At 38.2% G+C, this 13,824-nt stretch overlaps 1 protein-coding gene across 1 annotated transcript in view; it reads right to left on the bottom strand.

The window, feature by feature from the left end:
• Window positions 1-13,377, bottom strand: part of VPS13C (vacuolar protein sorting 13 homolog C (S. cerevisiae)) — a 138,625-nt gene extending 125,248 nt beyond the window's left edge. Inside the window, 3 exon segments of the mRNA XM_012728680.1 lie at window positions 380-422; window positions 2,724-2,767; window positions 13,278-13,377. Of these exon segments, the coding sequence (XP_012584134.1) occupies window positions 380-422; window positions 2,724-2,767; window positions 13,278-13,377 (187 nt within the window).
• Between the last annotated feature and the right edge of the window lie 447 nt (window positions 13,378-13,824).

Here is a 13,824-nt window from a genome sequence, read left to right as displayed (position 1 = left end):
CCCACTCCACCTCCGCAAAATGTCTCTATACCAGATGATTTTATTCATGTGGAATATAAAGAAACAAAGGAAAGGAACAGACAAAACCAAGCCAAACCAAACCCTTGGAATCCAGTTACAGAATTACCATTATCAGAAGGTTTAATGAGCAAACGGTACAGGGAGTCCAGTGGACTACTGGTGAAGGACTACTGGTATTTTGGTAGTAGATGTGGTGTGGCAAAATTCATTTAAAGAGGTATACTCCGAATACTGTACTCTAAACAATGTTGTAAATCAAAGTTGCCTCAATAAAAAAGTTTTAGATTAAATAACACAAGGCCAATTTAAAAAATCTAAAAGGACTTAGAATAGCTCAAATGAAGAGTGAAGTACTTACCAATTTGGCCAGTCTTGACTTTAAAAGGAACATCCAATTCGCTCTGTAGAAGGAAGAAAAATTGAAAGGACAATTTAAATTATTAAACTTACCAAAAGTCATTTTCCTATCATTTTAATACCCAATTATCTCTAAGAAAAAAATGAAACATATTTTCTATGTTTGGCTAGCCATAAAAGACATGTTTTAATGACTAAGAGGAAAGGTTTTTGCCAACTTAAACTTTAACTCGGAGTGAAGAATTTTTAAGAAACACAAAACTGGGCCTTCCTGATGGCCTAGGGCATAAGCCTCAGTACCATCACCTGAGTTGGATCCTCAACCTGGGGGCTGGCCACATGTTTTGCAGCAGACCTCTCCTGTCTAGCCTACTGCTCCCCTTAGCAACATATTTCAATAAATCCACCTGTTCTGCTACTCCATCTGTCTCTGGAGGATCCTCTCAACACCCACATGCTTGGCCTGTACCCCAATTCTTCTAAGAAGAATAAATTTTAAGAGTAATAAAATTTTTTTAAAGAGAAGCAAAATTATAAATAGAAACAATGGAAAAAGAGTTTGTAGTTAAAGTAAGTGAGCAAACTGGTTACTTGTTTTAATAAACTAAGCCAAGCTCTGAATAGAAATAGCATGAACTTTTTTTTTAAGTTTTATTTACTATGCATACAAGAACTGGGGTAAGGCCAGAGGTGTGGGAGGTGAGAGGACTCACCAGAGACAAGAGTGGGGAGCAGAACAGGCAGGTAAACTGAAAAACACTGCTGAGAGGAACAGAGAGCAAGACAGGAGAGGTCTGCCATGCCATGTGGGTCACCTCCCTGGTCGGGTATTGAACTCGTGTTTCAGTGGCTACCAACAATTTCACAGTGCTGCACCTTAACCCAATGTGCCACTAGGAAGAGCCCAACAAATTGAACTTTTAAAGGAACAAGGGGACACAGCTTATGTGAATTACTAAAAAAGAATTTCATATAAATATGTTGAAAACAATAGCTGAATAATTATCTCTCAAATAAAATATTTTGTCAGTGAATACACAAAACAATCTCAAAAGGCAGATGATTCCCAATATATTTAGCAGATCAGTATTACTTTAGATAACTTACTGACAAGAATAAATCACTTACCTAGATTCCAAACCACTAGGAAGTTCAAATAACTTTTTTATTTACAAAGTACTAAATAGTAACTGACATTATAATGAAAATTTCAGTCTTTAGAATTACTGAAAATTGAACCAGTAATAATAGGCTTTATGCTAAGTGCACCTTTGTATGAATTAATACTACAGAAAACTGGCAACTAAAATACAGTAGTTTAGACAATTAACTAAAATATTCAATTTATCCAATCATCTGATCACTCAACCATTCTAAAAGTAACAGGATTAAACAAAATACTAATTAGCAGCTGTGGTTAAAAGCTTTTTTTTTGTCAAACAAAAACATCCTCACTAATGATCAGATAGCAGCTCCACCCTCACAGATGTGTGGGAAGGGGTATAAATTTGAGGATCTGTATATAGGATACAAAGTATAAACCAAATATATCACACAGTTGATAGAAGGTAGAGCCAGCACTCAAACACCCAGGTCAGCTGGACTCCAAGGTCATGAGGTTTCCCACAATACCAAGTATGTTGTTACACCTTGTGCCAAAGTCCTACTCCCAGGATCTTCAGTATCTGCAACTGTCACCTGAGTGGAGTCACGGGAGCATTGGTGTATAAAGCTCTCCCTAAGTACATGGTTCATCCTGCAGGCATTTGACCAAAGGTCAATAAAACATACTATAGATTTTAAATAGAAATCTGTTAAAAATAAACTCATTTTCAAGTGACTTCATAAACTCAAAATAAATACAATGGGTTGTAAATAAGCCTAAAGATGGCGAGAACAATGCTTTGTTGGAATTTATTATTACTTTCTAGAATTAGAATCCAAAAAACTCTTTTACACTTAACATTACCATATTATAAGACTAGATTGTCAATGTAATTCCAAAATACAGTTACTCATTAAATTGTTAAATCAAGGCCTCATTTACCTGAAAAATACATAAAGGTATGCCTGCATAAAACTATTTCAGTAAGATAAATGTCTACACAAAGCTAAATGGTCAATTAGATCAGAGAAAACATTACATTTTCTAAGAGATACTATTTTGTACATGGGGGGGGGATTTCTAATGCTCTAATTTTTCTTAAAGCAAACAGTTGACAATGCAATATACTTTGAGTGACTCAATCACTTTATCTGGCACCTGGTATCAGATATCTAGTAACCAAGAGTTTCTACGAGCTTACCAAATTAACTTGAGTTACTGCCACAGTTTAAATACTTACCAGAGCATTTTCCTTTATCTGTAGATTATCTAAAGCCACATTACCTTTAAAAAATGAAAAATACAAAATTAATATACTAATTAACATAATCTGTCATAACATACAATACTAAACAATGTGATCTGTGCTAAGTGCTGTGAAGACAATGAGCAAAATAGATTTCAAGAATTTAAAAAGTTATTGGCACAAAAAAAGTTGCTATATTTAGATAAGAATTATAGTTGTAGCTTATGTTAGGTTAGCTCAATGAAAGTAAAATACTTAAAATGGCCAATATTTAAATAGACAAGGAATGTGGAGACTTTTAAAGACTGAGTAACTTTAGAAACAAAGAAACCAACATTTTGAATGATTAAGCCAAAATCTAAAAAGAACATACAGAGATGACCAGTAGGCCACATCAGTTATCAGGTAACCCAGGATTCTGTCCTTAATTATGTTGTCAATCAAACTGTCTTCAGCAATAACGTGTTAGTCTTTTAAAACTCCAAATTTCCTGCCTTCCCAATGATTATCATTTGTTTTTCTAATATTCTTTAATTAATAGTTTTTCATAAATATTTTCAGATGTTGCTACAAAAACCAAAGCCATGAAAATATTATAAGATTCAAATTTTAAACTGTACCTATACTATAAATATACTATTAATCAAAAAGTATTCTTGCTAGAAGTGACAAGATGTCATCACTGACAAAAATACAGTAAAGATAATACAGTAATCAGGGAAAACTGACAAGTTACACAATTAGAAAAAAAATCCTTAAGAATGTATAAAATAATATATGTAGTAGAAAAAAATTCCTGGATTTAATTTTGAAGACTTGCAAACTTGTTCATGAATCCTACCAAGAAATTCTTATCTACAGAGTCAAGTGTCACTGTGAGTGCTCACAAGTAACTGGCACTAAAGATATGTGCACTAACATAATATGTGCAAAAATATAAATGTCCTTATAAAAAGAGATTGTTTCTACTGCAGTGCCACTTTAGTTATTTAATAAAATACTATATATATAACTTTTAAGATGTGAAATATTGATAGTGACCAATATGGCTAACAAAATATGTAAAGACTGACAAAAAGAGGTAATAGTGATTACTGTAAGGCAGTAGAATTGAGAAAGGGTTTTTCAAATTAATATTCTTCAATATTTTATAACAATAAAATAACTTTTATGTTAAATTTGTTAAACTAATTTTACTAAGAAAAGCAAATTCTAAAGTCAATATGACCTCCATATGTTTTATGTAAATTACTCCAGTACCTAATATCTACCTTACCTACAGACACACTGTAAAGAAGACCAATTTCTACTATTCAGAGCCTAGCACATAATTGCATACTTCCTCCCTGAAAACGATGAATGTTATCTAGCAAATAGTTAGTATAACAAGGAAATAGGACAACAGAGCATAAATTATTTGCACTGAAGGAGGAGCCACTAGTCTTAATACAAAGAAAAAGGAAGTAATAGTGGCATATTTCAGATTAAACACTAAGGTCAAAGTGTATTCATTCATTCAGCTAGTATATGAACACCTTATCTAGGTAAGGCACTATGCAAACAGGTACATTTCTACTAAACTGCATGCTTTTCTGACAAATACATATGCAAGAGTTGTACTATCTATCCTATGAATGCTAGAGATTCTGCTTTTAATTTTTTTTAAAGTAATTTGTAAGACTAAGACTAAAGCTGACCTACTCCTAATAATCAACCCTTTTATATTTAAATACTGAAGGAAACGTTAAGATTTAGTTTTCCTTGTAGTTCCTTATACATGTAGTTCCTTACACAACTTCACTGCTGTAGTCTAACCTTCCAGGTTAAGAACTCAGAGGCCACAGGAAGTTCTTAAAAAACCTGAAGGAAGTAAATATGTATGTCTAATCTAAAAAAAAAGAAAAAAAGAAAAGAATGACTAATAATTGGAGATAAACAAACTTGGCTCTGCTAGTTAGGGAGGCCTAGAAGCCAACTTCACAATCTCTAATACTATGAAGTTCCAGAGATACACAAGTAGTTCCAGTCAGCGATGCTGATATTCTGCTGTGCTGGGCGAACAGGCCAAAAGGATGAGAGTAAGCAGTAAGTGTGTTCTGTGCATTCAAAAAGAAGGCTTCTGATTTTTGATCATATGTAATCTTTAGTAGGCGTATTTTAGAGGTGCATACATAACTAGAGAGTCACACATAAAGTTTCAAAGCCAGTTTTGACAAATATTTAAAGAAGCACATCAAAAGGATAAACCTTGGATCAAAATTTAATATTTACTAGTGACTCAGAAGATGGAAATGAAAGTAAATCCATTAAATTAGTAAATGACACCAACGTAAGCAGAGTTGTAGTCATCTCAAAAATAGATAAAATAGATAATTGTTAAAGTATAGAATAGATAAAATAGTTGTTAAAGTACAGAAAACAACAAAATAAATACATTTAATTTTTTTTAAAAAAAGCAAATGGTACTGGCAAAGAATGGAACAAGCTATCTAAGTCCAACAATAGTTTTAAAAATAAATGTAAAGAAATATAGTACTGTTGTTAAATATCCCCAGTCAGAAATAATCCACCTGAACTTTGAAGTAGCTACCTGTACCTTTCTTATGGCACTTTAAGCTATGTAAATCCTCAAACTGATTATAAATTCATTAATGATTCTGATAATAGATGCCCAATAAATACTGACAAAATTGAGATAGAATGCATAGTATAGTGAGGTAGATACAAGAACACAAATAATAAGAACACAAATCTTTGTATTTTAGAAAACACTCTCAGATCTATTACATTACTCGATCTTCACTGTTTTCTAGTTAAGACAGGACATAAATATAAGCAAAAGAAACTCAGACTTAAACAACTGATCTTCAAATACTGTATCAACCTGGTAAATGGTAAAGCCAGGGTTCAAATGACCAGGTGTCTAATGCTGTGTGCAGAACATCATACTATCTCCCAAAAATCAGAGCAGAATGGGTAGAGGATCTGAATTAAAAAAATAATTCTATCACTGGGAGGGAGGGGGGAATAATAGAATTAGACTCAGCCCTGAAATCTAGGTATTGAAGAGTCTACTTTCAACCCTTGCACTTAAGAGTGTGAAAAAGTTCAAAAGCAAAGGGTAGCTAAAATCAGTATAATCAGAAAGGAAGAATACAGTCAAGGTTTGTTAGGTGAATTATCATGAGATAGAACCATGGAAGAAAATGTAAGAAGGAGGGCATTGGAAAATGGTTGTTTCAGTACTTTGTAAAAAAATCGCCATCTGTCTAAAAACAGCAATTCACAAATCATCATTCAGAACTATTAAGGACCATAAAGATCTTTCTACTTAATCCTCTTTAAACAAAAATAAATTAAAGACTAAAGAGATCAGGTGGTTTATCCAAGATTATATCATTACTTTACAGCAGTGCTAAGAATATGTCTCCTGACTCCCTGGTCAAGGCTCTTAAAGAAAAACCAAAAACTAATTAAAAGTGAAAACCAAAAGGCCCTCCCTGGTGGTGCAGCATGTTAACGCACAGCACCAAGAAGCTAAAGCCACTTCCACATGAGTTCGATCTCTGCCTGCCCTGGAGGTGACCACATGGCGCGGCAGACCTCTCCTAACCCACCAGCTGCTCCCCTCAGCAGTGTACTTCATCGATCTGTTCCCCACTCTGTCTCTAGTGAAGCCTCTCACTGCCTCTGCACCTCTGGCCTGTACCCCAGTCCTGTATGCACAAATAAAATAAATCTTTAAAAAAAAAAAAAGTGAAAACCAACAACAAAACGTCATACTTAACACATGAAACTACCTTTGCATATTGTAAAGTAGAAAAAAAAAATGCTATGTACTTTTAAAAGTTCCTATGTGGGGCCCTCCCTGGTCGCGCAGCGGGGCACTGGGTTAAAGCACAAGCACTAAGAAGCTAAAGCCACTTCAGCATCAGTTCGATCCGTGCCCCAGAGGTGACCCACAGGGTATGGCACACCTCTCCTGACTCTCCCGCTGCTCCCCTTAGCAGTGTACTTCGTCAATCTACCTGTTCTGCTCCCCAGTTTGTCTCTGGTGAATCCTCTCACCTCCCCTGCACCCCAGTTACGTATGCATAAATAAATAAATCTTAAAAAAATAAAAGTTCCTATGTGTATCAATAGCACTCATTATTTAAAATTTAGAAAAATAATTATATTCATTCTCCAAAGAAGTAAGCCAGAGTAAATGACTGACCAGTTTTTAAAGCATTAATCAAATTATTTTAATAACTAATATTTTAGTAAATACAGAAAATATTGTAATGACTCATGACAACTGAATCTTACATGGAACCCAAATTAACCAACCATGCTCTTTTAACAGGAGTTTACAGTGACTCTCTTTTGGTAGGGGAAGGTGAAAGTCCCAGAGGAAACAATTGACTTTTTTCCCACTTCCCCATTAGAAGAGAAGTCTTGGCAGCAAAAAATGGAAAGCTGCCATACAACCTATGAACTTTCTCCTTTTCAAGTACACTTCAGGGATCTCATTAAATAGTGGATGGTGTGGTAGAGCTTCCTAGCAGAATGGTCACCTGAATAACAATTTCTAGTTCTATTTCTAGGAAAGGGGTGAATTTTTAAATTTATGATGCTGTTAAAATATGTCAAAAAGTATTTTCAATTCAAATTATAAGCACTGCTTTAATAAATGAGCCTAAATATATTATATTACAATGTACTTTTTTTTTAAGATTTATTTATTTGTGCATACAGAACTGGGGTACAGGACAGAGACTCAGGGGCGGTGAGAGGATTCACCAGAGACAGAGCGGGGAACAGAACAGGCAGGTCGACAAAGTACACTGCTGAGGGGAGCAGCGGGCGGGTCAGGAGAGGTCTGCCATGCCATGTGGTCACCTCCAGGGAAGGCGGGAATCAAACTCATGCAGGAGTGGCTTTAGCTTCTCAGTGCTGTGCTTTAACCCGCTGCGCCACCAGGGAGGGCCACAATGTACTTTTTATTTTACATGCGATAGGCAAGCTGATGAGAAATGTGCCTTTTACAATACCAAGTGTTCACAAGGGCAATGGACTAAAAAAATCTACTACAGGTTTGAAGATACCTAGGTAGGGCTGGCTATGTTTTACGTAGCAAGTGAAAGGAGCAAAGAGGCCTGGTGTTTCTTGCATTTTCAAGCTATCTTACAGTGAACTATTAACACAATTTAATGTATTAGATCTAGAGTAGCATATTATCAGCATGAAGCTGGAATTTCATGTCCTACTTCATGAATGGTTCTTTGTTCACAAGGCCTGAGAGAAAAGGAAACATGTATTATTTGACTACCATTTCTCACCACAAAGGAGGTATACTCACTGGCTTCATTCAAATCATAAACAGTAAAAGTTAACAGAGATGGCCCTCCCTGGTGGTGCAGCGGGTTAAAGCACTGCACTAAGAAGCTTAAGCCACTGCCACATGAGTTTGATCCCCACCTGCCCCAGAGGAAATCCACATGGTGAGGCCTCTCCTGACCCGCCCGCTGCTCCCCTCAGCAGTGTACTTCTTCGATCTGCCTGTTCTTCTCCCCAATCTGTCTCTGGTGAATCCTCTCACCCTCTGCATCTCTGACCTGTACCCCATTTCTGTATGAATAAATAAATAAATCTTAAAAAAAAAAAAAGTTAACAGAGATGACCTTGGTATCCCTCTCATTTACAGATAAGAAACTAGCTGTCACTGGTCAAGAACTTCCCAAAGGCCAGACAGCTAGGCAGAATGGGAGGCAGAATTAAATCCCAGGTTTCCTCCTTCCTGCGGCTGCTCTGCTCCAACAATATCTGGCACCTGATAGAGATGTGGTAGGGTGAGGTGAAGGACAGTATTTAGCATAGGCTTAGCTTGGCTTACAGAGCTATAGCCTCTTTAGCATCCCAACTAGCTCCTACTCCATTCTGGGCAAGTAGCCACCTCTTCCATCCAGCTTCTAGGTATATTCCACCTGTCAAATGGAAGGGTAAAGGGCAGAATTCTGAATAGAGGATTTTCCTGCTGATTTCGTATAGTAAATCACTTTGAAAAGTCAAACTGACAAAGGTTCTCCATTGCAACAATACCACATAAATCCAATGGCAAAATCATTTTCAAATATGCGTTACTTTTAAAACAATTACATCTTGGACACACCTCCAATAGCTAAAGGCTATGTGTTTTATTTCTGGATACCAGTTTGTAAGGAACAAAACCCCAGGTAAATCTTCCTACTTGCATAGTCCAACAATAAACCCACAAAACACTTTTCTGAACCTGACTTACAAACCAGCTAGCAAGCAACAAAACTACAGAGAGTATAAATTCATGCACAAATAGGTTTTTTCTTTTAATAAATTTGTTTGGAAAATAAATGTTTACACATATGGTATGAGCTCTACACAAAATTATCTCACTGTTCAATATGAGAGCCCTAAAGTTTTAATAGAAGAAACAAACTTAAGAAAAAGCAAGCTGTTTTCCATCACTTAGGTTTATTACTACCCTATTACTTAACAATTTAATTATTATAATTACAAAGGACTTTCATTTACCTCACAGGTTACTTCTCTATTTCACAGATAAAGAAACTGAAGCTCAAAAAGTTGAAACGTTTTGCCATGCCTCCCAAAGCTAGTAAATAAGCAGGCCTTGTTTTTCTACAATAGCAAGAAATTTTTAAAGACCGTTCTGCTTCAGTCACTTTTAAAATTACATAGACTGCTTGGCCTTTAAAAAAACAGAAATTGGAAGTTGTTTTTGTTTTTTTGTTTGTTTGTTTTTTACTTCTCAAATTCAAAGGTAATATTCCTGATTCTAGACATTGCACTAACATTCCCCATCCTTCTCACTTCTACATTTTGCTCCTTGTTTATTTCATTATGAATGTATATAGCACAACTGTTTTCAAATTAGGATTAACACATTTAGATTCTTAAAACTACTTCTTGATATCATCCGCAGAATTTGTATTTTTACTAACATGTGACTCTTTAGTCACTTTTAGGACGTTACTCTCTTAAGCAATACATTTCACGAGGCATACACATCTGTGTATTTGCTCTTTACTATAATTTATTTAGCACTCATAAAGTCTACTATCTATGCAGGAAGCAACCTCAATATTTTCTTTCGAGCAGGATTTTTCTTACAAACATTTTGGGCTAGATAATTCTTTGTTAGGAAGCTATCCCATGCACTGGAGGCTGTTGCAATAGTTCTGTGGTCCACTAGACACCAATACAACATACCTCTACGCCCCACGTAACTTCTAAAAAACATCTGGGACATTGTCAAATACCCCCTTGAGAGGAAAATCGTTCCCCAGTTGAAAACCAATGCCTTAAACTAGTCAAATACCCTAGTTAAGAAGTATTAGTTATGTTTACCAATTATTCCCAAATTATAAGATCAACTGTGTTAACTTTTTTTACAGTTTGAATTCTTTCCTTTCTCAAGATGTAGAATTTCTTGTGAAAAAAAGAAAAAGTCAAACTCTATGATATATAAGCCTTAGTTGCTAAATAGTTTTCAAATAAGATTTTATATATATAATACACTTTATAAATATAAGCTATTTTACTATATTAACTTAATATTTCCACTTTTTGAATCAAAAGTTTATGATAAATTTCATCAGGAACATTTTCAAAGAATAGGAATAGAAACCTTACACATTTTCCCGTTCTATTGTAATGGAGGAATTAATACATTGAGCAATAAGTGTAAAGCTCATGACTCTGGTTTCCATTACAACCACAAAAATGAAAGGCAGCAAAACTTTCATTTCGGAAAATTTGAAGCAGAGATGTGGACTGATAAAGCCAAAGGATTCCTTGATTGGACTTCAACTCCAATAAAATTTCTAAAGAAATGTGCTCATTTACTCAAGCTTATTACAAAATTGATGTTAGTAACTAGAAGATCTTACATGTTGAAAAGAAAAAAAAGTGAAGTGAAAGAAAGGAAAATTTCCTTCCCTATACTTCAACAAAAACAGGGGAGAAATAACCTAAAATTATGGCATTTTAATTTCAAATGTGAAAAGTCAAAATCCTCAGTGTATTTCATAATTTCAGTCAAAATATTTACAATCAGAAAGAATCATAGAGTACTAATGCTAGAAGGACCTTTATATGTTATCTAGTCCAGCTCTTAATTTTTTCCCCCAAGCTCCTAATTTTAACAAGCAAAAAGAAATAAAATAAGGTTTGGTAGGGAAGGAATCATTAAAAATGATTCCATAAACTTTACTTCTAAAAAAAAAAAAAACCTCTGAGGTCCTCGCTGGTGGCACAAGGGGTTAAGGGCAGCACTTAAGGCTACCCAGGCCACTGCAGAACAAGTTCAATGCCCTCCAGGGAGCTGACCCACATGGCCCAGCAGATCTCTCCTCTCAGGAACTGCTCCCTTCAGCAGTGTATTTCTGTCCATCAGCCTGTTCTGCTCACCACTGTATCTCTGGTGAATCCTCTTACCCTCCAGCACCTCTCATCTATACCCCAATTCTTGTATCCATAAATAATCTTTTAAAAATAAAATAATTTTTAAAAACACTCTGATGTAAGTAGGACATAATAATTTGAGTAGTGATTACACAGGCATATTACCTGCCATGATTTTTTCCCATAAATTTAAATTAAGATGAAGAAATTAAGGTACAATAAAGTAAAGTAGCTTGTTCAATCAACCATCTTTACATAACTCAGGTCACCTAAATGCTAGCCTAGTGACTTTCAGTCTTCAAACACTACTCACAAACTAAGAGGAATAATGTATATAAGTATTGGAAGTATTCTGAAGAAATACTTGATTCCTGCAGAAAGCACTAAACATTTCCTTCCTATTCTCTTTCTTCCATTATACTTCAGTGTGGGGTGAGGGCACGTAAACAAAGTATATATTACAGGCCAAAACACACTGAGCCAGTCAAATAACCATAACCTATTGAAAGCAGGCTCCTCTACAATTTGGGGCCACATTCCTAGTTCTTTAACATCGTCTAATATAAACATATGGTCCACGTTTACAATTACAAATTTTAGCAGTCAGATTTCATTTTTGGAATGTAAAAGGAATGAAATGAATTTCAACACTGTATTTTATTTAACCCAAATATTCAAATATCACCTCAGTATGAAATTAACATAAAAACTGAGTTGTTACACTTCCTCCTCCTAGTATCTTCAAAATTTAGCGTGCACTGTGCCTCAGTTCGCACTAACTACATTTCAAGTGTTCAATAGCCACGGTGGCTAGAGGGTATCCTATGCGGCAGCACAGGTCTACAACTATTTGGTAAGTGAATTAAAACTAAACCAATGTCCTGTGACCTCAATTGAAATAAAGAAGCAGCTCCATCCATTTGGGCAGTACTTTGGCTTTCTGTCCAAAGATAACATTTCCCAAGTCTTTTGTAAAATAAGTATCCACAATGATCCAAGAACTTAACAAGCAATCAAAAAAAAAAAAAAAAATAGGCCCTCCCTGGTGACGCAAAAGATTAGGACACAACACTGCAAACTGGCGAACTGGCCTAGCGGCTTCAGTGCCAGTTCTATCCCCGGACCTGCCTGCTACTCAGCTCAGCAGTGTACTTCACCTATCCGCCTGTTCTGCTCCCCACTCTGTGTCTGGTGCAGCTTCTCACCGCCCCTGCACCTCTGGCTTGTACACCAATTCTGATGCATAAATAAATCTTTTTAAAAAATTAAACGTTTTGAAGAACATGCAACCATACCATTTACTATCTACTTTTATCAATCTCTAAGGACAGAAAGAAAAGTTGGCGTAAATTCAGACTTGCAACCAAGCAGGTACCTAATTAGAGATGATGCTGGTCATTGCGTGATTTCCCTTCTCTTGCTCCAAAACAAAACTGAATGTCTTTTTATTGCGGGAAAAGAAACTATCAGGGGAAGAAATCACCTTCTCAGAAGTGTATTAAAAGAATCCCTACTTGACAGGCCTATCATAATCATCTTCCCCTGCAGAGCCCTCACCAAACCCTCCTAGTCAGCGATGATACATGCCCAAGACCGTAACTGCGAAACCCAATAGCGCCTTTCTTTTCTTCGTTGCCACTTTATTTGTGTGCGATCACGCAGCAATCCTCACTTCACGCGGGTGCAAAAGGGCTTGGGGACGGGGGAAATGTTGATTGTTCGTTTCTGTGCGGTTTTGTTTGTTTTGATGCTGTAGAGGCAAAAGGGTGGCGCTGCCAGCAGAGGACCGCAAGGTGGGCAGTGCCGGGCAGAGCTAGGGACTTGACCTCGGGCACCGGAAGGTGGCAACTCCAGCAGCGCCTGGATGAGCCTGCGGCAGCTCCCCACGGTGGGCCGGCACCCCCAGCCCCAGAGGCAGCGGAGGCGGGCACTGCCCAGCCGGCGCCCCACACCCGCCACCTGGGGAGGGGGCCCGCCGGGCGCCCGCCCCGGAGGCGGAGTCTCGGGAGGCGAAGGAAGCAGGGCCCGGACAGGGGCCGGGGCGGGAAGAGCCGCTCCCGGGCCCCTCAGCCCTCGCCCGCAGCCCGTCGGCCGCGCCCTCTCGCTTACCGCCCCAGATTCCCAGCTTGAGCTGGGACTTGTTCAGGTTCTCCACATAGTCCCCCAGGAAGCGGTTCAGCAGGTCCGCGACCACCGACTCGAGCACCATGGTGGGGCCCAGGCGGCGGGAGAGGGAGGAGCCGGAACCGCCAGGCGCTGCTGAGGGCGGCGACCCGCGCCGCGAATGACAGCCCCCTGGGCGCCGGCCCGCCCCCGTGCCGCGCGCGTGACCCGGCCAGTGCGCAGGCGCGCCGCCGTCGCCGGGGACCCGGGGTTGCGTGGACCACGCCGCCGCCGCGCGATTGTGGCTTCGCTGCTTTGGGGCGACGCAGCCGTAGCACTGTGGACCGCGGGAGAGAAGACGAGTATTAAGGGAGAAGGGGAAGCATGAGTCAAAGAGCTGGGTGGTCCTGGGCGGAAGCGGCTCAGGGCCGCCGAGTCCCCCACCCACCCGACGGGAGTCAGGCACTTTCTAGGCGAAGAAGCCAGCCTGTGGGCCGCCTGAGCAATCAGCCCTTCACCTGTGGGGTCGGGTGAGGAAAAAGGGCTCCTGCAC

The sequence above is a fragment of the Condylura cristata genome, unplaced genomic scaffold, assembly GCF_000260355.1.
Source record: "Condylura cristata isolate star-nosed mole 26May11 unplaced genomic scaffold, ConCri1.0 scaffold00023, whole genome shotgun sequence".
Taxonomy (NCBI): Eukaryota; Metazoa; Chordata; class Mammalia; order Eulipotyphla; family Talpidae; genus Condylura; species Condylura cristata.
Note: the sequence above shows the minus strand (reverse complement) of the source record. Positions and strands in the feature narration are given on the sequence as shown.